The sequence below is a fragment of the Petaurus breviceps genome, unplaced genomic scaffold (genome assembly GCF_028583685.1).
Source record: "Petaurus breviceps papuanus isolate PSGF00001 unplaced genomic scaffold, PetGlider_PUasm1.0 90895, whole genome shotgun sequence".
NCBI classification, from domain to species: Eukaryota; Metazoa; Chordata; class Mammalia; order Diprotodontia; family Petauridae; genus Petaurus; species Petaurus breviceps.
In genome coordinates, this window is record NW_027187372.1 from 20,615,705 (window position 1) to 20,643,391 (window position 27,687).

Below are 27,687 nucleotides of genomic sequence, written 5' to 3' on the forward strand. Positions count from 1 at the left end.
AGAGAGAGAGAGAGAGAGAGAGAGAGAGAGAGAGAGAGAGAGAGATAATAGGTCTGGCATATAGGGCCCAAGCATATAATTATACTCAGGAGGACAAAGACAATGATCCAACAAATACTGAGAAAGAACGGTCAAACAGATAGGAGGAGCATAAGAAAAGAGTCATTCATTTATGCTGTATAAACCAACACCTTGCTAATTTAAGAAGAGAATAAGAACTACCTATCATTTAACAGATGAAAAGATATAAACTAAATCCAAAGACCTAGGTGAAGACATCCAATTCAATTCACCAAACTAGTACTGAGCACCTACTATTATGTGAGACTTTTTGCTTGGTATTAGGGAATACAAGTATTAAAAAAAAAAAACCTTAACAGTCCCTACACTTAAGAAACATGCTTTAACAGCCAAGCTTATCTTAGATCCTATTAAGAAGTCCAAAATTTTATATCGTTTAGGTTTCCCAGTTTGGCATTCACTTAAATTGATTAAGGTCTGCATGATAGAGTGAGAGAAAAAAAAAAGTGAGAGACCTGGGTTTAAGGCCTAGCTCTATGACTCACCACTTATGTTATGCTGGGCAAGTTACTTAGGGCTTTTAGTTTCTTCATCTGTAAAGTGAGGTGGGTAGAGGAGATCAGTTCCAACAGTAAATCTAATTCTGTAATCCTGATACTCATATTAAGAATGAGATGAAGAAATTTTAAGTGTCTCCTCTGTGCCCAGCTTAGAAATGGGGGGTCAGAAACAGTACAGTGAGGTAACTAGAATTGAGCTACAGGGCAGTGGGCATGAAGTTAAGCAGATAAAGATATAAATAAGACTAAAAAAGATTGGGCTTCAACTCTTCAAAGGACAGGAACCCACCCTATAGAGCGCAGCTGCAAAGATGAGCACAGCAGTGGAGAGGTGCCCTTGAAGTGTAGATAGGTTAATCATATATTGGTTCAAGGACCCTTAAGATCTTTGGCTCTTTCAAGTTAACAAGGATTTAGGACATACTTCTGTGAAGCTGCAAAAATCTATGTACGAAGAGCTAGAGTTCAGTTTCTCTGAACCTTAGAAGATTGAGCAAAGATAGCCAGCTTCAGCGTTTTTAGACCTCTTATACCTTATGTTAAATGAGCAGAAGAAAGTACAAGAAAGCAGAGACAGGGGTAGAGCCAAGGAAGTCTTGGTTCATGCCCTTCCTCAGACTAGCATTAGCTATGTGACCATGGGCCAGTCATTTTAATAAATCTCTCAGTGCTCTAAGAATTGAGCTATATTTTTTGCTAATGAGAGGTCCCCACAAGGATAAAAATCAAAGGTCAGACACATACACACATCCCACAAATAATGAAAAACATATCAAGAAAAACTAAAATCGTAACTGTCATATCATGCCTGAAAACTAGATCAAATTAATTTATTTTTAAAAAGACAAACTTCCTCTCTCTTGTGAGACTTAAATTCCCAATGGCACAAAGTAATAATAATACTGTACTTAATCCATTTTCCAAGAAATCAGAGAAACAATTTGCAAGGGCAAAGAAAAAAAGAAAAAAGTTACCATTTATTTCCTTGTGGTGGAGGATCCAGAAGTACTCGAATTATATATAATAAGCAGCTTAATACCTTGAGGGAAAAATTGAACAAGCGTATTCTTAGACCTTTAACAAAAAAGAAAAAAAAATCAGTTTGCTTCAAATTCAAATTCCATTCAAAAAGCCTAAAAGAAATCTGTCAAAAATTCAGCTCTAAGTAGAGTGTTTATATTGATTGGTATTTAGAACCTACCATACCCAAATATTCAGAAACCTTTATGGAAAAGTTCTATGGAGAAGATGAATTTCAATTACCCAAAGGTTTAAAAACATGAATCCAACAGAGCACATGAACTACCCAAAAGCTAAAGTTACCTGCTGGAATCAAACCCAGACCCCTGAATTTAGATAGCATAAAATCCATGTTTATCTCAGGTGGTTTAATGTCTCCTGGAAGGCTTTAAGGGGGGCTATGCATATGGACTTTTAAGGCTGAATTCTCTGAGTTGTCTTCACAGTGGACATTCACTTGATTTTGTTGAACATAATTATCATCCTCATCATTTTTATAGTTCACTTTTATATAATGCTTTAACATTTATGAAGCATATATGTGTATATATGTACTCTCTTATAATCTTCATATAAGCCCTTTAAAATAAATGTTACTCTTATCTTCTTTACAAATAACCAAAATTGAAGAATTGTCTAGCCATTCAGTTACTAAAAGTCTGAAGCAGGGTTTGAACACAGGATTTCAAGTCCGAAGGCTAACATCCAAGTCTAACATTCAAAATAACCTATTTGGGATTAGAAACCCTACTTTTTTATTCTGAGAAAATTAGATGTTAAACAAACCCAGTGTCCTATCTTTATTAATTTGATTTCTTACCAGAATCCACTTTTTTTTTTCAAAAGCCAAATCCTGAGTCTAACCTCTCTTGAAAATAAATGACTTTGTAGAGATCTCTTATAGTGCATGACACACATGAATAAAAAGCCTTTGATTTGCTAGTGATAACAAAAACCCATATAGTATTAACATTGAGTGAAAAACACCTGAATGTTTCATGAACTGAAATGACTCTTCCTGAATCTGGTAATTTCTGAGTCATACAGAGGGAATAGCACTTGAGGAAAGATGTCCCTGAGCTGGCAATGACTGTTAATTAAAATCAGGCAATGTAATGCAAAAATACCTCTTCTTAAGTTTTCTAGGTATAAACAACTTTAAGGTAACATTTTTAAGTTGTAAAAATGAATGTTTATTAAATTTGTATTTCCCTCAAAGCAGTTTGAGGGTATCAACTCTCTGTGTCTCTGTCTCTCTCTGTGTGTGTCTCTGTCTCTCTCTGTGTCTCTGTCTCTGTCTCTCTCTGTCTCTGTCTCTCTCTCTGTCTGTCTGTCTGTCTGTCTCTGTCTCTCTCTCTGTCTCTCTCCTTGTGTGTGTCCGTCTGTCTCCCTCCCTCCTTCTCTCTCTTCCTCTTCCTTAAATTATGAGAGCTACCTCAAAGAGTATGGTAGAATCTTGTCTTTTGAAGTGACTTTTAAGAGCTCACTGGCTACCAATGAAAACTCTATGATAAACTCTAGATAGATAGGTAGACAGACAGACAGACAGATAGACAGATAGATAGATAGATAAGTGAATGCATGGATGAATATAGAGATCTGCATATATAAATTTTATCTTTAATAAGGCTAACTGAAAAAAGAATTGAATAACAGACCAGATCTCCAAGAAGACATTGAAGAACTTCCTTGACTCAGGTAATTTCATCAATAGTGATCTATTTATATGCACTCCCTGGTCAGAGAAAAATGAGAATTGAGTGTTTAAGGGGTTCAGTCCCATATTCCATACTGGTTGGAGAATATGGTGGTAGCAGACACTAATCTCAAGAGTAGCTACAAAGGTGGCTTCCTGATTAGGGTTGGTTATTCATTGACATAAAGCAACACAGATCTTGAAGCAATTTCAAATGAAGAAATACACGCTAGATGTGAACTATTAACATAATCAATAATCAGACTATATAGCACAATACATAGAATGCAAGACTTTTCAAGTCAGGAAAATCTAATTTTGAATCTTATTTCAAACATTTATCATTGTGTGATCCTCAGCAAGCCCTTTAATCTCTCAATCTCAGTTTCCTCTTCTGTAAAACAGAGATAATAATAGCAACTATCTCACAAGGTTGTTAGGAGAATCAAATGAAATAGGATATTAAAGTGATCTTATACCATTATATAAATGTTGGATGTTATAGCTAGCTAGCTATCAATACCAATTTATAAATAGTTAGATCTATGTCAGACCTCAAAAGGTAGGGTGACATAATGTAAAGACACTTAACCTCAGAGTCAGGAAAACATGGGTTCAAGTCTTGATTGATAAACCTTAACTCTGTGACCCTGAGTAAGTCATATAAACTCTTAAAGCCTCCAGGAGACACTAAAGATTCCAAATTTTGGAATACTTGCTAATCTACATTGGTAAAGGGAATTTTCTCATGGTGAGCACCTGATACCATTAAAATCACAGATCTAGATGTATGCATGCATGCATTCATAATATTAGAACTCACACTAAGAGCTTTATTTACTATTGAATGAATTTTGTAATAAAGGTCATTTGATGCATAAAACATTCTCAAAGCTTCTACCACATATATGTGTGTATACAAACATACAAACACACAAACACATAAACACATGCACAGTAGAAGCTTTGAGAATGTCTGTTTATATATATAATATGTAGACATATATAATATATGTATATATATAATCATATATATATTTAATTATACATATAAAATTATAATGAAAATCTGTTTTCTTTACATTTAGTGTCAGTCCATAGAACAACACCAATGCCAACATAATACTCAATTAATTGAATCTCATTCTCTTCCATCTTTATAACACATTTTCTAGATGACTATGATCCTGGTTTTTGGTCACTGCATTTTTTTTTGCCTTTTGGAGGGCAATTGGTGTTAAGTAACTTGCCCAAGGTTACACAGCTAGTTTTTTTGTGTGGGTGTTAAGTGTCTGAGGCCAGAACCAAACTTGGGTCCTCCTAGCTCCAGGGCCGGCGCTTTACTCACTGCGCCACCTAGCCACCCCTGCATTTTTTGTATTATTTAAAGTAAGACAACCAGTACTGTGGTACAAGGAAAGAATGTTTGGAATATATGTTCAAATCATGACTCTTATACCTTTCCTGCAGAATCTCCTGGACTCAGTTTCCATGTGTAAAATGGACTAACTGGACTAGGTGACCCTGAATGTTTCTTCCATCATTAACATTTGATAACTATGATCCTATGATATTACAAAGATCTCAAATATATTTTCATAACAGGTAATCTAAAATCTGGGCTCCCTTTTCAAGTATAGAACTTTAGTGAACCTAAAATTTCACAACTGTTGAAAATAACCAAAATCTTAATAATAATAAAAAGAGTCACTGGATGCCTGGGTTGTAATAAAGAAGTATATTTACTTTTCCTCCATTTGTTCTTTTATCTTCTTTCTTGTCAAAAAAAAAACCTCAACAAAACAAAAGCTTATGGCATCTCACCCAATTCAAACATATTAAAAATTACCTATCAAAATTACTTCTCTGGTAACAGATAATTTCCCTTTTTCCTTCTTTTAATTAAAAAATAAATAACTATATTGTATTACACTTTAAAATTAAAGCTACTGTTGTGGATCTAGGCAAAGCTAAAATGGTCCTGTTGTCTAAGTTCTGCTCTAATTAGAAGTAGAGCTCTATGTCATTTTGCACATATTTAGTGAAACACAGACTGACATTAACAAGAGATTGCCATTAACAAAATAGTCAAAAGACTAAGAAGCTTGGTTTAAAAATATATAAGGAGCAGATTAAGGCATTTACTATTTGAATCAGTGATGAAAACTTTTTTAATGACTGTTGTCATAACAAGGATGCATGACCACATAAAGCTAGCCAACACTTAGTAGGGATAGAAACTGGTTCTTCAATTTTATTGGCACATGAAATTCCCTAAGAGGAAATTCCCTCTATCTTTACAAGGAAGCACCTTCTCTGCAATTTATAGTCTTAGAGAACTGCTTGACCAATGAGAGGCTGAAATGACTTGCCCAGGCTAACACAGCCAGTATGTGTTAGCAGTATGGCAGAAATAAAATGTAGATTACTAGTCTATATTACACCCTACTCCCACCAAAAGAAAAATGAATATATAACGTAAATATCTATGTGTATATATATATATATATATATATATATATATTTAATAGAGCAAAGGAGATGAACAAATTACAAACCATTAACATGCTATAAAAAAAGGTCCTAAATCACAAATATGAAGAGAAATCCAAATCCAAACAACTCTGAAGTTTAACTCACACTAAGCAAATTGGAAAAAAAAAGATTAGTTCAAAATTGGAAATGGTTGTAGAAAGATGGACATTAACAAATAAACTGTTGTTGAAACTGACGATTAGTCTGATCATTCTGGAAAGCAATTTGGAATTATGTGAAGGAAGTAACTAAAACAAGTGTCCATAGTTGTTGATGCAGAAATTCCACTGATAGACACCTACCCTAAGGATGCCAATGATTAAAATAAAAGGAAAAATAAGCACTAAAACATTTATAACAGTATTTTTAGTACCAGAAAGCTGGAAATAAATTAGGTAGCTATTGATGGGGGGATGGCTAAACAACTTGTACTATAAGAATATTAGAGGAATAGGAAGTAGAGCTACAATTCCATTAGTGCAGGGAATCCCAGGTGAAGAAAAATCCCTCTACAAATACAGGCTAGCACCTTTCCTTCAACTAAAAATCTTAAAGTTACCTAGAAAACTGATAGGTTAAGTGATTTGCCCATGGTTACACAGCCAATATGAATCCGAGTTGGTATTTGAACCTAGGTCTTCCTAACAGATTATAAATTCTTTGAGGAAAGGAACTATTTTTTTCTTTGTATTTCTAGTACTTAGTATAATTCCTGGCACATAACTGGTACTAAATGGCTTCTTATAAACTGAATTAAATTGAATGGAATCACATCTTTTAACATTGATGTATTTTAGAGCACCTACATGGAACTATCCTTTGCTTTATTTACACCACAAATAGCATAGAAGGCAGCAACTCCCTAACATTCACAATTCCCCAGCAACACCATTCTCCATGATCAGTTAGTAATCCCAGTCTCCATTGATCATAGGCCTACACATTGTCCCAACTACAAAAAGCTTGGCTACTCTTGATTTAAATTGTTTGTCCTTTATTTCCTTATAATAGCTTAGACTTTGCCATTTTCTGGGAGAAATCAGGAGAAAGAAGATTCAGAAACTTGATCAAATATTTCTGACTTTCTCCTATCTCCCTTGAAATGTAAATAAAGTTGATGTCATCTAAAGTAATGTTATTAGAAAGAAAAGTTAAGTTTTGATTTTTTTTTTCCAGAAACTAAATCAACTACTTACTTGATCGCTGATTTTTGATGAAAAATAATTTTAACCTCTCTTTGAATGTATTTTCATTCATGTAGAATTCAACTTGTACCCTGAAAAAGAAAAATAGGAAGGGTTATGTTCAAATGGCACATTAATTAAATTATTCTGATAAAGGATAACAAATATTAACTCTTTTGAGATTTTTATTGACATCAGTATTGGGAATATGATATCCAATATTCATAAGAAAACAAAAGTGAATCATTAATGAAAATGAATAAATTATAATGTAGCACATATTCATTGTTATTGTAAGTGAAGAATCAGTAAATTATTCAGATATTCTGCAAATAATCAAGTACACAAATAATTATGTTAACTGTACTATTCAATGCCCTGTAAAACATCACCAAAACCCACTGCAAAAATCTACAAATATCTTTGTTCCTCTTTCTAGAACAATGTCTTCCAAAAAGGAGGTACTCGGAAAATATCTAAAGAAGGGAGAAAATAAAAGAAAGGGGAAGAAAAGGAAGGAAGGAAGGAGGGAAGAAAGGGAGAGAGAGAGGGAGGGAAGGAGGAAAAGTATGTATAAGGACATGAAAGGCATGAATTGATAACTCTAGCACTCAGCATAGTAACTGGTGCTTAATAAATATTTATTGATATTGACAAAGTTTTGTCTTTCATTTTAAATGTTTCTTTTTTCAATGTATTTATTCAATGGAATTCAACTGCACAAACATTTTCAAAGCACCCACTACATTGATGGCACTATTACTAGGGTCTGGGAATAGAAAGGCAAATATAAAATAAATAGTCCATGTCCTTAAGGACTTCATCTATTAAATTTATCAAATAAGGATTTCAGTACCATCAGGAAAGCACAATATATTCATACTTCAGTATCATGGCATATAATACAACCTCCAAAAGAATAAAGAAAAAACCATCATCACTATTGAAAATATGCCTCATTTTAGTTATTCTAAAATTTTCACAAATTTTGACATTAAATTTTAAATGCTACACATGATTCTTCAGCAATTCTTTAGAATAGTTACATAAGGAGGAAATGTTTTCTTTATTCATTTCCATTTAAAAGTTTTTGTTGATGCTTTTTAAAATAAGATTTTATATTATGCTGCATTTTCTAGAGATTCTGTGAATCATTTAAAAAGCTATGTCTGATTTCACCAGGGTAAAACGTGGTTATGTTTTATCATATGACTCCATTCGAGCTTTTATCTGAGTCACCCTTAAGGAAAATTCTTCTATCTACATAAAACTTTTTGAGTTGCTTTGATTTCTCCATATATTTTCCCATCTCCTTTTACTGTTTTTTCTCTACAAATACTACAGGAAATTGTGAAGTCCAATAAAAATGTTATACAATCAATCTGACATCTCAAGAAAAGAACAGTTAATTAGCTATTGTGAGAAGGAAAAGAATTATCAATATGTTTTTCATAAATAAAATATCTGTAATATCAATTTTGAGATTTTATCAGATAATTGAAGAAGACATATATATTTTGTGTGTGTGGGTATAATTTGGAGATGAGAGGTAGGTATAGAACCCTTGATTACATTAGTCTAAGAAACTTCTGAGGAAATATCTGCCACCAGTGCAAATCAAGAGCCATTCTACAACTTATAGTCTCATCTAGTTGACTAGGGCACCGAGACTAAGCATCTCAGCAACAATCAATCACAAGGCCAGTGTGCATCAGAACAGAGACTTCAATCCAGGCCTTCCTACCACTGAGGCTGGCTCTCTATCCACAATCACAAGATGCCTTATATTCAAATATAAATATATGAAAATTTGCTTTGAAGATGGTGAACACATATATGCATACATGTATGTGTGTATATATGTATGTGTATATTTACACATATATATTGCTCTTTTACAGCCTGCTATATCTCACTTTGCTATCTTATTCCTTCTTGTTGTCTACTTAGTAAGGTTTTCCAATTTCCATATTCAAATACATTGAATATGTATATCAAGCAGATAGTACATTTCCTGCAGGTATGTCAGTAAAGAATGTGGCAAGCACAAATATTTTAGCCAGAGGATATGCCAGAGAAAGGGGGGATCCCTTGAAATAGGTAATCTAACTAGTTACATTCACCAAATTCATGAGACAATAAAATAGGCCAAATTAATTCAATAAAAGGATTAATTGGACCAATGTTGTGGTCCTGAAAGTGGCATCATGGGAAAGTGGTAGGAAGGCATAACATCAGACTCAAAAATGTAAACATCATTCTCCCAAAAAAATTCTCTATCTTTTTCAGATATATAATAACCCTCTTCTCTAATAGCTTCCAGCAGCTTGGTGCTTATGAACTATTACAACAAGCTGCTGGTGGGTATACCTGCCCCAAGTCTTTCCAACTCCAATCTGTCCTCTAATTACCTGTAAAATTGATCTTATTAAACAAAGGTGTGACCCTCTCTTTTCTATAAACTCCACTCATTTCCTATTACCTCCAGAAACAAATACAAAATTCTCCTTGGCTTTCAAAGTTCAAAGCCTTTGAAAGTTTCTTTTTTTAATATATATTTTTTTTATTAATTTGTTTGTTTCCTTTTAGTTTACAGGATTCAATTCCACAATTCCTTGAATTTCACATTTTGTTCCCCTCCTTCCCTTCCCCCCCATGGCGGCTTATAGTCAAGTATAGGATCTGTAAATACTTTCACATTATACATTGGTCAGGTTATAAGGACGGATTGTGCCAGCTGTAATGAAAAATGGTAAATAGGACATAAAACCAAATAAGAGAACAAAAAAGATCAGGTATGCCTTTGAAAGTTTCAAAGCTGCTCCCCTCCTATCTTTCCAGTCTTTTTACATCTTACTCTCCTCCATATAGTCTGTGATCTGATGACACAGGTCTTCTTGTCATTCTTCAAACATGACACCCAATCTTTCAAGTCATAAGAATTTTCATTGGTTGACCCTCATGCTTGGAACACTATCCATACCAACTTTACAATGCCCCCTGGCTTCCTTCCTTCGCATCAAAAGTACCAACTTCTGCAAGAAGACATTCCCAGTCCTCCGTAATCTTAATGCCTTCCCTCTGAGACAAACCCCAAATTATCCCATATATATCTTGTTTGTACATTGTGGTTTATATGTTGTTTCCCCTATTAGTGGGCTCAAGCACTTTTCTGGGGTTAAGAGGGTGAGTGTGTGAGTGTGTATGTGTCCTTAGTACTTAGCACAACGCCTGGCACAGAGGTTAAAAAATGCTAGTTAACTGACAGACTGACTTACTATAGAATGTTTGGTCTATATTCCCTCTTAAGTAAAGAGTTCTGCTAAGTTTCTTACCTCCAATAGGGTAAAGTATCGTTTCCTTTATCCATTATAAAAACCTGCTTCTTCAATTTTCAGGGTTATTGGATTTAGTATTCCAGGTTTTTTGAATACTTTAAATTAGTATTTACCTTATTCAAAGTATTATTGAATTGGTTTGCCATTAACCTTTGCCTCTACAAGCCAAATAAAAGTACTTTTTTATTTGATCGATCAATTCACTTCTTCATTCAGTCAATAATTCATTCGACAAATACTATGTCAGATACTAAGGGAACACAAAAATGAATAATAAATGTGATTCCTATGTACAAAAATCTGTACAGCAATGATTCTCAAAGGGTAAGCCCAGGCATAGAATTAATCTAGTTGGTCACAGAAGAATATGGAATTTATACTTTTAATCCTCTATGATTTAGAAAAATCTATTCACTTCTCTTCACCTTACTTTCATGAATTATAAAATAGAGGGTTTGACAAGATAGTGCATTGCAGTTCTATACTCTTCAATCTTGTAGAAATATCTCCATTTCCTTGGCAAGGTCAATAATAACTACAGCTGATTTTATCAAGCATTTTAAAGTTTATCAAGTACTTTATACATACCATTTCATTTGAATTTCATGACTCTATAAGGTAAGTACAAAAGGTGTTGCTGATAGCAGTCATGGTGGTAAAGCTTTTTAACTGGATTTGGTATTTCATCCATGTATAGAAATCCTGGTGAGGAACCTAATCCATTAATGCAGACTGACACTAGTTCTACAACTTAGAGTCCCAAAGAGATGACTAGTCATAGAGTCAGCATATATCCATAACACAACTTGAACCCAAGTCTTACTTGATCCAAAGCCCATTTTTATTTGCTATACCACAGCTGCCTCTCAATGAATATTGTTATTTCTATACTACAGATGGGGAAACTGGGGGGAGGAGGGAACAATATTTATTAAGTCCCTTCAATATGCCAGGCACTATGCTAAGTGCTTTACTTATACTATGTCATTTTATCCTGCCAACAATCCAGCAAGGTAGGTGCTATTATCATGCCCATTTTACAGTTTATGAAACAGAGGCAAACAGAACTCAGAGAGGTTAAGAAACTTATCCATCATCACACAACTATTTAAGTTCTAGGATCAGGATATTAACCTAGGATTTTCCAATTACAACTGTGTGCTCTTTTCACTATACCACAGTCTCTTTAAATAACAGTGCAATTCTCTGAACCTTCCTTAGTTCAATCAAATTCTTAAACTGCAATTTTTAAAAAGTGCACAAAGAAAATTTGACGGGGTTTTGTGTGATTTAGTCCAATTCAACAATCACAGACAATGTATGAGGCATTGCTGGGCAAAAGATACACAAACACAAATATAAAAGTCTTCCTGCCTTCAAGGAGCTCATATTCTACTGGAATATGTTTTGTTTCACTCTTAATATCACAAAGAAACTTCCCTCAGATGAAAGAACTAAAACTAGTGGGTGGAAGTTAGAGGGTGGCAGATTTTGATTCAATACAGAAAAGCACTAAAAAGTATACCTACTATTCCCATCCCACCCCCAATAAATGGGCAGTCAGTCTTAGTTTTAAGATCATGAGGTCAAGGTCTGAAAATTTTCAAAAGAGCGAATAGTTGCCTGATGATGAAATATTTCTGGAATTTTGGAGAAGTTGCCCTAGAAGACATCTAAAGAGGAACATCTCCATCTCCACATCATCCACATAAAGTGGATCCACCATGGAGAATGGACAAAGGGATGAATGGCAAAAAAGGAGAGAAGGTCTGGATGGGTTGTGATCAGTACCAATGGATGGAATAACCACATTGATTTATCTACAAATTCTGTGCCTACTCACACAGTCTCCTGATATCCTATAGTTTATTCTACATTGATTTGGTACTTAATTACCTAGGAAGGTTTCATGTTATTTTCCTTTGAAAAGGCTATTCTCTAAAATAGAAATACATTCTCTCTTCCCCTCTGCCTCTTAGAAGACTGTAGGTCTTTGGATTCCATTCAATAAACATTTATTTATTAACAATTATATTTAAGACACAGAACTAACAACTATATTCAAAGCACGGTAAGAGTTACTGAGAAACAGAGGGGGGAAAAAAAAACAATGTCTGTATCCAAGGCTTTTTTATCCCCCTGAGGGGATCAACTCAGGTAATAACCTACTCAAAATCTTCTCTGATCCCATTATTCTGTGTTAGAGAAATTATTCTCTATTGACTTTTATATATGCAAGTGACATTAGCCAAAGAGAATGTAAGCTCCTTGAAAACAAGAGCTATTTGGGTTTTTATCCTTTTTGACCCTATTACAAAGCCTAGAACATAACAGAAAATTAACAGATGTTATTTGCATTTACTATGTGCTTCTTCCAGATCTTGTATACCAATGTTAAATAAAACCTTCGAAGTTCCCTTCTAACTGTAGTCACTGATTCAAGCCAAAAAGAAATCTCAATGGGGTTCTAGGAAAAGGTTTGTTATCTTCCCCTTTGTCTCTTGTCTCTAAGTCAGTTTTCTTTTCATGAACATATCTTCCAACACTGGAGTCTCTGAATTAAAAAAATAAAAAACTATAAAGTAGCCTTCAACATTAAGAATCTAGTCAAAGGATATAACACCTTTTCAACCAACTGTTATGTTTTTGATATTGTTTGTTTTTTCCCCTTCAGTATGATCCTCAAATGGCCTCAATGAAGTTGGCTGCCAGCCTTTGATAGACACAATGAATCTTTTTTTTTAATTCCTGGCCCAGAGTGCCTAAAAGGTAATTCCTAAATTATTTCTTGTGCTGATAATTTCCAAATTCACTCTATAATTTATTCAAGTCATGCAGTAAGTACTTAACTTCCTTTGACCTATGATTTCTATGTCTTAATTCTGAGAACACTATAACAGAGTTCATGTTAATATATATACACATACATAAAATTTGTAGGGGGAAAGGGAATATGATGTCTAGGGTGATTTCATCATAATAAGGAAAGGAAATGTATGCTCTAATCATTCTTCAATTACCTTTCATTATGGATAATGTTTATAACTATGAACAGTTTTCATTCCTCTCTCCTTTCTCTGGCAGTCATGCTCCTAAGTATATAGGACTATACAACATAGTGGTTTCCATGGTAAAATGGATTACAAGTACTACTAACAGCATTTTGGTATTCAAGTCTCTCCTTCAGTCAAAAACTCATGACCTCATGCGAATTTCACATTAACTCTAGTACCTTTCCAATCGATTTTAAATAATTACATTAAACAATCCTGATTCAATTGAAATCCACTCCAGTTCAAAAACTGTAAGACATGGGTATTGGACTGGGGGAGTATTACAAAAGCTAATTCTCCTCTATACTTTACAAAGAACAAAATATCTCTTGATATTTTTATGCCGTTGCTTAATATGAGGTAAAGAGAATACATACATGCATAGCAATTAGACCTGAGGTACTACCTGTACACAAATGTCATCTTGGTGGATGAGGTTTAATTAGCTTGTTTCTAATGATGCTATGTTAACCCATACAGAAGAGGGTAACAACAAGAAGGCAAGATGAAAATATAGAGTCTGCAGGGAAAGGATAAAACATGAAGAAAATGGTGAGAAATGTGTGAAAGTTAGATAATCACAATAGTAATAAAAATAAAATGAGCTGGAACTTAATGTTTTGAACTTGGTAAAGAACTTTATTTCTTATTTTAATCTCAAAACAACCTTGAAATGTATGTAGTATTATTTTCTTCATTTTATACATAAAGACACTGAGGCACAAAGAGGTTAAGTAACTTGCTTAGGGTCATACAGCTAGTAAGTATTTGAGGGCTGATTTAAATTCTGGTCTTCCTGACTCAAGGCACAAAACTCTATTAAGTCTGGAGACTAAGTTCTTGATTAAAAAAAATGTGGTAGAATAAAAACCGTAAACAAGGAGATAAAAAGTGAATTCCATGCAATAACTTACTTTGAGTATTAATAAGTGCTATAGAAAATTAAAGATGTCCATTTTAGCAAATATGGAATAATATGATAATGCATGTTAATAATTTGGTGAACTAGAAAAATTATTAAAATAATGAATTATGAAGTATTTTAATAGAAAATGTGGTTTAATGGAAATAGCAATGAACTTGTGGTTAGCTGTGGTTCTAGTGTTTAATTGTACACAGTAACAGCCACATCGTGCAAGGAGTGCCTTTGATAGATTTAGCTCTTCCCAGCAATGAAAGGATCTAAGACAACTCCAAAAGATTCATAACGGAAATGCTGTCCACATCCAGGGTCCGAATGCAGATGGAAGCATATTGTTTGCTCTTTTTCCTTTGTCTTTTTTTGTTGCTGTTTCTTTTTCTCATAGGTCTTCCCATTAGTTCTAATTCTTCTTTACCTTATGACTAATGTGAAAATAAGCCTATACCAGACTGCATGCTGTCTGGGGGGGGGGGGGAATGTAGGGGTAGAAAATTTAAAACTTAAAATCTTATGGGAGTGAATGTTGAAAACTAAAAATAAATTTATTAATTATTTTTTAAAAATAAGACCAGTGCTTAAGTTCCAGCTTTAACACTATGATTACTGTAGGCAAGCCATTTAATATTTTTGAGACTGTTTCTTCATCTACAAAACAAATATAAATAATATGTAGTGTCCATTCCATTAGGATTCTGTGAGGAAAGTACATCTTAAAACCTAAAGACATGGTATAAATATTTTCTTATAGCAAAGGTATGAGGTGAGAATAGCTGTGACAGCAGAATACAAGAAGGATGGCAAGTGAGGCAACCTACAGGAATTGGGTGATTTTTGTCCTACAGAGACAATCAATGTATAGAAAGCAGCTGTTGGTCTCCCTACTAGATAAGAAAGTAAAAGAATGAAGATGGCTAGGTGGTGCAGTGAATAGAACACCGGCCCTGGAGTCAGGAGGACCTGAGTTCAAATCCAACCTCAGACACTTGACATACTTAACAAGCCGTGTGACTTTTGGCAAGTCACTTAACCCCAATTGCACTCCCCCCCCCCCAAAAAAAAAAAGCAAAATGAAAAAAATGAAGTAAAAGGGCTATATTATGGATCTTATATTTTTAGAATTATTCTTAGGTATTACTCATTTGATTTATATGCCATTTTGATGAATTTATAGATTCCATTTTAAGCTAGAAAATTCTTTTCATTAAATTTACCCCTTCTCTCTTCTCCCTCAAGTAAAACCATGCATTTATTCTGTGAGCCTCAGCCCACCACTGATCATATTGTCCATTGCTTTAAAAAAAGTTTCTAGGTAGAAAGACCAATTCGTTTTATGAGATTTTGCATACACCACCTTATTAAGATTTTATTGTTGAGTCGTTTTGGTCACATCCAACTCTTCACAACCCCATTTGGGGTTTTCTTGACAGAGATACTAGAGTGTTCTCCAGCTAATTTTACAGATGAGGAAACTGAGGCAAACAGGGTAAAGTGACTTAGCCAGGGTCACTGTGCGAGTAAGTGATGCTGAATTTGAATGAAGGTTGGTGGCCCAAAGCAAAATTATATCTCTTCAATACATCATTACTGCCTCAGTATTGGTATATTTACTCTGGGTTTAGAAGAAACTTGAGTGAATATAATAAGGTAATAAATCTTATCACAAGATCAAATTTCCCAGTTTCTAGTTACATTTGTTAGATTTTCATAGCTATCAGTTATTGTTTTTGCTATGCAGCTGTTTTTCATTCATGTCTGACTTTTTGTGATCCCTTTTGGGATTTTTTTTGGCAAAGATACTGGAATGATTTGCCATTTCCTTCTTCATCTCATTCTGCAGGTAAGGAAACTGAGGCAAACAGGATTAAGTGACTTGTCCAAGGTAATATAGTAAGTGTCTGAAACCAAATATGAACTTAGTAAGAGGAGTCTTCTTGACTTTAGGCCCAGTACTCTATCCACTGAGCTACCTAGCTGTTTATATTGCCATGGAAAGGCACATCTTATTTATAAAAGAAATAGATTAAAGGGAAAACAGAGTAGAATTGTCTATTAGTAAGATATACTCCTATGTAGAAATCAACAGTCCTGAGATGTGAAGTATAATACACTGAATCTAACTCAGATCAGTCCTTTAGTAGTTAAGGTCCACAATCAGAATAAAGTAGATACTTGTAATCCAACTAACAAAGGGATATTTATTTAGCCATAGCAGGGAATGGACATTCAGATTAGCGAAGGGATGTTCATCTCAGATAAAGCATTAATTCGGTTGATCAGGTCTACAACCTGAAGCCTCAGTAACAGGTTCAGCCCTTTGGTCCAGGCTATTTTTGTACCAGGGTGACCAAGAAGTTACTCAACGATGGCATGGGTCTTAATTTTCTGAGCCAATACAATCTTAAGTACAGTTTCAATATCTTTTAAGGAAAACTTCTAACTTGGTAGGAATTTGGGGCAGTGGTGGTGTTAGGTTATTGCTCCTGGCATTTGAATTTTCAATTTCAATACCAGAAAGTATTTGGAGAAACCATTTTGTGAGGATCATTGTTCAAAGGACAGAAATAATAAGCTTTACTAGATTTAAAATGCTCTGGTACTGTGAAAATTTGCTTGAGTGTTCCATATTTAGTGCCACGAAAAGGCATATCTCATTCAGTAAGAAAAGGGATTAGACATAATAGATATCTGAATAACATTATATATTAAGAAATTGACTAATTTGTTCAGCTAGTCAGGAGGACTATAATGCACTGCCACAGTATTGCTTCAATTTCTCTGGAATAAAATTCAGTTATGGATGTGGAAAGAACTAGAAGATATGCTGATTGAGACAACAATGACTAGAAACCCATGAAGTTATGCCACAAGACTGGAAAGAATCAAATGACATACATTTTTAAAAGGAAAGAAAAGCAAAATCTTCAACATATAGAAAAGTAAAATTGGTTCCAATTCCTACAAATTTTTAGAACTCACAGGAATTTTTTAATTATTTATTTCCTTTTATTTAAATCAATATTTTTCAATCATATTCATTTTTGGACATACTTCCTTTCCCTTTTCCCCATAAATGAGGCTTCTCTTTTAAAGAAAACTGGTTAAGCAAAGTCAACTATTAGAAGAGACCATATCTGATAATATATGCAAGATTTAGCATCCATAATCCCCTACCACTTTAAGGAAAGAAGAAAAATATATTTCCTCAACTCCTCTCCCAAGTGAAGTTTGACCACTGCAATAATTTAGAGTTTGGTTTTGTTGTAGTGTTCTTTTCTTTGACATATTCTAGTCATTGTGGATATTGTTTTACAGTTGAGATATATATATATATATATATATATCAGCCAATATCAGTTCATACAAGCCTTCATATGTTTCTCTGTATTCTTCATGAATTTCTTATGATATAATATTCTGTTATATTTGCATGACTCAATGTATTCAGCCATTCTTCATAGAATCATATATCTAGAACTGGAAAGAAGCTCAGATGCCACCTAGTTTAATCCTCTACTTTGTATTTATTTGTTTTTTCTTAAACAAACAAAAAGTCTGGTATGAATATTTTAACATATATGTAGAATCATTTCCCCTGGCATTTTCCTTCATTGGGATACATATTCTCCAAAGGGATCTCTGGGCCAAAAGACAACATTTTAATAACATTCTGGCATAATTCCAAATTGTTTTCCAAAATAGTTGGCCCAATTCATAGCTCTACCTTCAAACTGCTTATTTATGGCACATTAACTGTGCATTTTTAAAAAGAATCAGTAATCACTGCAAGCCAGAATGGGATTTTAAAAAATAAGTCATTACAGAATAAACTCATTTCTTGTGAAAACATCAAATTTGGATTTCAGCAAGAACATTAACAAAAAAAGTTTCTCACAACATTAGTATGACTGTAAACATATGGTATTTTCTAATGAGCATAGAATTTAATAAAGATAATGGCTAAATAGTAACATTTCATGGATTGATGTCAAGTTAGAAATAAAAGTCATACTGTTCTTCATTTGCCCTTTTCTGTTCAATGTTTGAGCAATGGATTAGATTAGCTTTTTGAATTTGTAGATAACATTAATCTGGGATTAACAGTGAGTATGCTATGTGAAAATATTAGAAGCAGAATTATTGTGGCAAGATGTAACAATAAACCAAATCTAATAAGATGCAATTTAATAGAAATCAATGTAAAGACCACACTTAGGTTCAGCAAATCAAGTACACAAGTACAAGATGAGAGAGACATGTCTAGACAACAGTTCCTGTAACCAAAAACAAAACAAAACAAAGTCATAAAGTAAAGCTTTCAAAGTAGAATCACAGAATTTCAAAGTTGGCAGAGACCATACTGGGCATCCTGTCTAACTTGTAACCAAAAAGGAATCTCTAATACAATAAGTTAGATAATTCATCTTTTGGCTAGTACTTAAAGACCTCTATTGAGTAAGAACCCATTGCTCAAGGAGGCAGAACATTCTACTCTTGGGTAGCTCTTATGATTTGTAAGTTGTTTTTTTTTTTTTCCTGACATCAAGCCTAAATTAACTTCTTTGCAATTTCTTTTTCTGCATTGCTACTGGTTCTGTCTTATGAGTTCAGACAGAACAACTCTGATGTTTGTTCACATGTGATCGTCTGAATACAGGTCAAAAGATACTATTTGCTCTCTTTTTTTGTTTTGTTTTATTCTTCCTAATGGTTCCTCGCATTCATTCTAATTCTTCTATGCAGCATGACTAATGTGAACATATGTTTAATAAGAATTTATATGTAGAGCCTCTATTGGAATGTATGCCATCTTGTGGAGGGAGGAGGAAAGGAGGTGGAGAAAATTTAAAACTTATGGTGATGAATACTAAAAATAAGTAAATTAAGATTTTTTAAAGCATTTATAAATCAATTTGTATGTGTAATATACATGTGGCATCCACAGCCCCACCCCACTTGATTTTCTTATGGACCTTCTATACTTATACTATCAAAACAGGGTTCCCAGATGGGGTGTCTACTGCTAAAACTAGCTGTCAAGACTTAGTTGTAACCCTGATGAGTAGCTGTATACTCTTAAAACCCTACAGTGTAACCTGAGAGGGCTCTTTGGTGCCCTCCCCATTTAACAGAGCAGCTAAGATGAAGTCCTTTAATACTTAATCAAAAATACCAATTATCAATCAGAAATAATTATTAAACAGAAGCCAAAGCAAGAATAATATCATAACTTAACACCTCAAACTGTGGACACACTATCCCACTGGTGAATACAGTATCTATTGGGGGAGAGTAGGTACAAACTTATAGAAAAATAGCAAGGAGGTACACAAGATAGTTAATACATAGGATTGGGGCAATTAATAACTCTGGATTATTGACCTTGATGTCCTTTGTTTTTTTCATAGTCTCTGCAATAATTGTTTGATGTACAAGGTCGTTTCTCCAATGAATGCTTTACTACAACTGCAGTTCTTCTGGTCTACTTAGGTATATAACATTCCTTCAGCAAAAGTAGAAAACTTTAGCCTGGATCCCGCAGAGGGATTTTTTGAGAAAACTCATCTCTATCTCATGGTGATAAATAAAAATTCACACTTCTGTCATCCATACCATAAATAAGCATTTGTCCCATAGTCATCAGACATTTCTAGGAACCACATTTTTTCCCATCTAATAAATTCAAATTCCACATGTTAATCACACAAAAATGAGGTGGTGGGAAACAGGACATGTCAACTTTGGTCTGAGTAAGTCATTTCTCTCTGAGGATCTGAGGTTTTTCAGTGTTTCTCTCATAATTGTCCATGTTTTTGCCTCTTTCCATTAGCAAAACCATCCACATCTAAATATCTTAAATATCTATGTCCAGGAGAAGATAACTTTTATCTTTCTTTTGAAGGTCAATTATTTAAATCTAGACCCAATATTTTGTAGATTCAAAAACTACTGGTTCTAAAAGCGCTTAACAAGTATGTAATTAGGGGCGGCCAGGTAGCACAGCAAGTAAGAGCACCGGCTCCAGTGTTGAGAAGACCTGGAGATCGAATCCCGGGCTCAGACACTTAACTCACCCAGAAACACCTGGCCGTGTAACCTTGAGCAAGTTACTTAACCCCGATTGCTTAGGGGTGGCCAGGTGGCTCAGCGAGTAAGAGCACCGGCTCCAGTGTTGGGACGACCTGGAGATGGAATCCTGGGCTCAGACACTCAGCACCACACCCAGAAATAACTGGCCGTGTAACCTTGAGCAAGTTACTTAACCCCGATTGCTTTAAAAAAAAAAAAAAGTATGTAACTAGGGCTTGAATGACTATAATTCATGGCCCTTGATGTTGTCTGAGAAAAAAATTGGAACTTGAAAAAGATACCTACTATTATTACTGTGGCTACAGAAGTTCTATGGGACCAATAAAGCAGAGCAATGAGCCCCAGGAAAGGAAAAGCCTAGTAGGGAAGCTCAGTATATAAAAACAATAAAGCAGATTAGTGTTTGAGGGAGATTATAAATTACTCTCTATTGCTTGTATGTACAAGATAATTTTTCCCAAATATACTTGCATAAAATGTGCAAAAAATAGCAAGGGGCTCCAGAATATTAGATTGCCTGCTGGGGACACCTTATACCTAATTAAGAGGGACTTAAAATGAGTTTAAAAATTCTATGATTCTCCCTTCTTACATTTTTTTGAGGAAAATAGTAAAAAATTTTCTGGGAGTATTAAGAGAAGGAAACACTTTTTAAGTTTTTGCTACCTTTGAGTGCAGATTGAATTAAAACTACAAAATCCATACAAGTTGCATAACTATAGAAAATATTCCTTATAATCTAATATACCAAAACACATTGCATTAAAAACAACACATAGCAGGTTTTCTTTGTTTTATCATTATCTGACAAATCATTTGCTCATTAATTGTTCCAGGCCTGGATAGGAATATAATCAATTTCCACACATTCCCTACAAAATTTCACTTTTATGTTTAATGAATGAAAATTTGTAAAGCACAATGGTTCTTTAATGGAAAGGCACTGAAGATAGCAGTAAATACCCCATACTCAATAGCTATAATCCCTTTCATGTTTGTCTTTACAATAATGCAACTCATCAAATCATCCATAACTACCACCACCTCTATAACTGCAACCATAAAGGAGCAATATTCATTCATTTCTAATTTAATCAAAATGTCAGTGGAGGTAAAAGTCATCAGTATTTATAATAATAGACCAGTGACGTAGTTAATGAAAATCATCAGCCTTCAACTTCTGTATATATTGTGTATATGTAAACATATTTATAGATGCATTATGTATGTATGTATCTATCCATCCATTCATCTATCTATCATCTATCTATCTACCGATAAGAAATTAACTTAATGATTTATCTTTGCACCAAATACTGGAAAATGCTTGAATGTCTTCAATTAATATTTCAATTTTATAACATTTATTAAAATTTTAGTGCAGAAGTTAATATCAGGGATTTCAGCCAATGATTCAATTACTACTCTAAAAGTTTTATAATAGAAAATTATTATATAAATATTGTAGTTTTAGAATTAATATTTCAGAAGACTTCTACTAAGAAAAGAAACAATGTTATATTATTTTATAATTATTTAAAAGATATACATTAAGATATCTTATGATTAATAAACATTTTCCCTTCAGGTACATAGCACAAATAAATTTGAATTATGATGTAAGCAAAAAAAGTCTATCTTTTTTATCTTCCAAAATGAATATTGATTTTTTTGGCTTAACTTTTCTTCTATGTTTGAAGAAATAAATGCAGTTAACATAGCTCTTGAAAATAAGACAAAAATTCAAATTTCTACTCAATTCCAGAGTTACAATCCTCTGTAAAAATAGGAAACAAGTTAGGTAGGGGAGCAAGTAGGAAGGATTTTTGGTGTTCTGTTTTAAATATAATTTCCATTATGTGAAATCCCTAAGTGGCACCCAAAGAAATTCTCCCAATAGAAAGAGTAGCAGTATTTTCAGGGAGAAGAGGATTGAAAAACAGAAGAATTTTAAGATTGGGTAGGGTTGGAGGGTCAGGGTGGATTGACATTCTTCACATTTAACCACTTCCTATCATAAGAGGTACTTTACATAACAGGCCAGTCAGACAAGCCACTGCAAGGAGAAGGCAGAATTCTCCCCTAGTCAGGAACTTACTATAGGAAACAAAATTCAATAAATGCACTTTAGGTGACTCATCTATCTTCTCACCTGACACCCAGAATCCTGGATGCTAGCTATGCAGAATAGTAAGTTTTTAGAAAGTCAATACATAGGATGATAAAATATTAGTTTCCATTTTAAGAGATCTAAATGGGGTACTTGGGAATTTGTTCTATTGGAGGAACTCACTCATGTACCTTACAGACACACCTACTCTCCCATCAGGGAAGTTTATCCTTTTTGAGCAAGATATAATTTGAGAGAGATGCATATGGATGGTTAAGGAAAGAAGGAGACATGCTCCTAGCCACTGATGCATCAGATCAACCCTAGTTATCAATTAGGTAACATATTTTCTTCATAGTTTCCAATTCATTAGCATCACAATCCTTTAAAAAATGACAGGAAACACAAAGAGAAATAGATACAAGGTATTCTTAAAATTATGGTACTTTTAATGATATTGTAGATTAAATGACATACAAATTTTCCATGACTAGACAGGATTTTAGAATTGTTTTATTGTGGTATAAGAATTAATAAAATGCAAAAGAATTAGGTATAGATAATAAAAAAATAATAAATTATTGGAGAATCCACACTTAAGTGTTGTGGCAACTTCAAGAGAGATCACCTAGATAAGATAGGAAACAAGCAAGCTTTGTAGAAAAGGGTGGCCTACACTGAATCTTAGTTCATATCATATCATCATGAGAATATGAATTAAGAGCTGGAAAGGATCCCAGAGGTCATCTAGTCAAATACCTGCTTAAGGCAAAGAGGCAAATTTAACTTGAAAGAAGTATCACTGAGACTTACTGGGATGAGACTCAGGACTAAAATGACTATTCAAAAGCAAATAATGGGTAAAATGGGTTGGGAGTGGTGGTGGTTAGTATTGTACACTAAGAAAGTATACTCAAGCAAGGAAATACAGGAATCAGGCATAGGAATCATGGTAGAGAATGTACAGATATACAAGAGGGATAAAAAGAAGTGACTTTGAATTGGAGTATTTCAAAGACCTTTTGGACAAAAAGAAGAAATCAATGAGGAGTTTGGGAAGTGAGTAACGAGCCTAGCAGAGTGGCATGCTATATTAGTGGAGAACTTTAATTATCTAGACATGTCTTTTAGCCCATTAACTGTGGAAATTAGAGCTGCTAAAACTCCTTGCATTGACTATAAGATTCATTTTTCTAAATACAAATGAACCAACAAATGGAAATTCTGTACTGTTTTCAATTTTCATAAACAGGGAGAAACTGGTTGTAGAGTTTGAAATGATGTGAACCTCATGCGGTTGGGGTGGGAAGAAAGTGACCATACATTTCTGGAGTTTATAAAAGAGAAATAAAGGAAAACTCAGGAATGTTAGAATGTGTACTCTAGATTTGAGAAGAATATATTTCAAAGGGCTCAGAGGAATCACTGATAATACTCCTTGGAATAAAATTCTACAGGGAAAGCCATGCCAGGATATGAAATAGAGGGGAGAGATTTCTCAAAAAAAAAAAAAAAAGAAATTCTGAAGGCACAAAAGAAAACAGTTTCAGAGGAGAAAAGGAAGTTGTTTGAAGAGACCAGTATCATAAAACAGAGAGAGGATCAAAAAAGGGATGGAATTGTTATTTGGGAAGAAGGACAAAAGAAAAAGTTGAAATTGCCTGATTTTTATTTTACTTCTCTTCTCTACACAAGAGAATAATCACATCACTAACAAGAAGAGAACAAAAATTGCTACTACATTATTTGATACCCTAGATTAAAAAAAGGAAATAGTAAAAGATGTCCTCGATGAATTCGTCACCTGGTCCAGATGAACTACCTTCTCAGCTAATGAAAAAGTTAGCTGACATGATTGCTGAGATACCATCTGTGACTATGGAGACAGGAGAGGTATGATGGGAAGGGAAAAAAGAAATATGCGTCCATTTTTTAAAGGAAAAGAAAGAAGTACAAACTGAGTCTAGTGAGACTGATTTCAATTCCTTAACGAATTCTAGAATGAATCTGTGAAAATGTGGAAAAGGATGCATTGACAAAAAAGAACGAGCATAGCTTCATCAAGAAGTCATGTAATGAAAAAAAAATTTAACAGAGTGCATAAACTGAATCAGAATAATATTGATAGAGTTTACTTAGACTTTGTTCAAGTGTCTGATAAAGCATCTCATGCTATTATTGTGGAAAAGATTGACAGAGTGGGCTGCCTATAGATAGAAGGATTCCAAAGTTAATGTTTGCACTCAAAGTGTAGTCATTCATGAATAGATGTCACTTTGAATGTATCCTGTGGAGTGCCCCAGGGATCTTGTTTGGTGCTAAGTGTGCTGTTTAATATTTTTATCAATTAACTTGATAAAGTCTGTGTGTTTAGCAATTTTCAGATTTATTAAAGTTTAGAGAGAAAGCTAATACAATAGATGAAATGATTGAAAAAAAATCATCTGGGCAAGTCAGAACTGTGATGCCAAGCTCAAATACAAACCAGTTATTAACTTATACAAAAGAATTCCTCCTCCAAGCAATGTATTAACTTGGAAAAGCACACATTGACATTATTCATATTTTATTGCGTTTTATTAATTCTGTTAAATATTTCCCAATTACATTTTAATCAGTTTTAAGCCATAGGCAGCTAGAGGGTTAGGCTGATCCTATTAAGATGAATGCATTTAAGGGTGGCCAGGTAGCACAGCAAGTAAGAGCACTGGCTCCAGTGTCAGGATGACCTGGAGATCAAATCCCGGCGCAGATACTTAGCACCACACCCAGAAATAACTGGCCATGTAACCTTGAGCAAGTTACTTAACTCCGATTGCTTAAAAAAAATAAAAAGATGAATGCATTTGAGATACATGTAATGATACATTTCTGTCTTAAAAGTCAAGTTTACAGCTATAAAATGGAGGCGGCACAGTTAGAAAAAAAATTGCTCGTTTTCCTGAAAATAAAAGTGTACTATGGTTTTGTACTTGACTATAAATACATTTGTTCTTCAGTTCTAAATGGGTGGAAAAAAACAATAGTTGGGGCCGAATTAAGAGAAGTATACTTTCTAAGAAGAATGAGGTGAGAATACCTCAGTATGCTGTTCTGTAAGAGTCACATCTGCAATATTGTACAATATTCAGTTTGGGGAACTGTAGATAAGGAAAGGATAAGCTAACGGTAAGCAGAGAAAGACATTCAGAAAGGGGCAACTAGATGGCGCAGTGAGTGGAGCACTGGCCCTGGAGTCACGAGGACCTGAGTTCAAATCCGAACTCAAACACTTAACACAAAAACTAGCCATGTGACCTTGGGCAAGTCACTTAACCCCAATTGCCCTCCAAAAAGCAAAAGAAAAAAAAAAAGACAGTCAGGAAAATAAAGGGCCATGTCCTATCATACTGCAATTTTAATAACATCACTAAACAAGCATTTTTTAAACCTCTATTATGTACAACTTGAGTATATACTACCTCTACTCTTTTTTGGGGGGGATACTTTTTTTGAGTTTAGTTTAAAATGTAATCTCCTTGCAAGCAGGAAACGCCTTTCTTTTAGACTGTATTTGTATTCACAGTGCTTAGCACAGTGCCTGGTACATAGTAAGTGCTCAATAATTGCTGGTTGACTTAATTTCATTATTTGTATCTCCAGGGCCTACCAGTGACCAGCACATAATAGAGGCTTTAAAAAAATGCTTGTTGATTAATTGATGTTATTAAAATTTCAATATCAAATAATAATGCATTACAACAAAATATTTAGGAAATAAGTGTAAATAAGAAGAAATTGGCCACTGTATGCTTCTTAAAAAGGGGAAATGATCATTTTAATTTACAAATCCATTTGCAAAAACATCAATATATGGGAAACACTGTGAAGTAGATATTAATTTACAAATTCAAGTATCATATATTATTCTATTCTATTTGAAAGCTAAACAAGCAATCCCTAACAATATATAAAGATTCTGTTTCTCATATTAAAATTAAATAATTCCTTAACATTGGGAAAAATATGTATTTTAATAAATACTAATCTTGAGTTAAAAAGTACTCAGTGTAAGACAGCGTAAGTTTTCTCATACTAACAACCCACCCACTGGAAAACCTCAAGGAGATTTTGGCTTATTTCCTAAGTACTAATAAATCTGCATAGGGATATGTTTCTACAAGGGAAGGAATGATACCACAAGATAAGCACATATCATAATATAATCTCTTAAATAACACAGAGTCAGTTTTAATTTGAGAAAACATTAAACAAGGTTATGAAAAATATTCTCAATGCTATAGCAATCATAAAATCTTTCTTCTTTAAACTGGATATTTGGAAATTAAACAAATCCAATGTTACACCACAAAGTTAATCAGCAGTAAAATATATTTGAGTACTTACTCTTGTCTTTTTTGAAATAAGGTTCAACTCAATGATATGCCAAAGTCAATTGTTATGAAGTAAATGCAATAAAAATAATATCAAGGTAGGAAAGAAACAATTTTCTTGGGACAATTTTATTGTCTCTCTGGATGAAAAAAAAACAGAAAGCAATAAATAATATGAACTGTAGCTATGAATGTGACTTGATTTCGTAGCCTATCATTTTAATAATCTCAGAAAGCAGCAAAGGTTTTCAAGAGTTTTACTTTTTGTTGAAATAATTTTTTGTAATAAATGATGCATAGCACACATGAAAAATGATTTACCAAATGCCTGGTAGTCAACCAAGTTCACAATGAATGAGATGTTGATTAATCCATGTTTTGAAATTGTTTCGGCACCATATGGTAAATGTGGGAATCTATGGGGCAAGGGTGTTAAAAACAGAAGAGAGTAGTGTTTTAATGACTTTGTTGAATTCAGTCCCAAAGAATAAATTACATATACATCTTCTTAAAACTATGGGAAAAAGGAGATTAATATTAAATTCATTGAGATACTAAGACATATACTGAGTCACAGGTGTGTTGCAAAGTATGTCAATGCTGGGAATCTCCCCAGTGGTAGTTCCCCATTCTGATAAAATCATAAATCTTTTATATATTTGCATATTTCTTTTTCTATCACAAGAATGTTTCAGGGTAATGTATTCCTACCATATAATATTTACATTTGACAAAATCTTATCCTATGAAGTTTTTTTTTTGTTCCAGACCTGTGATTTCAATAACAT

At 33.8% G+C, this 27,687-nt stretch overlaps 1 protein-coding gene across 1 annotated transcript in view; it reads right to left on the reverse strand.

The window, feature by feature from the left end:
* The window catches only part of KCNT2 (potassium sodium-activated channel subfamily T member 2), a 550,024-nt gene that overhangs the window by 360,990 nt on the left and 161,347 nt on the right, over positions 1-27,687 (reverse strand). The window contains exons 2-3 of the mRNA XM_069074469.1: positions 7,029-7,108; positions 1,556-1,655 (exon numbers count right to left, since the gene is read on the reverse strand). Of these exons, the coding sequence (XP_068930570.1) occupies positions 1,556-1,655; positions 7,029-7,108 (180 nt within the window). The remainder of the gene's footprint in view (positions 1-1,555; positions 1,656-7,028; positions 7,109-27,687) is intronic.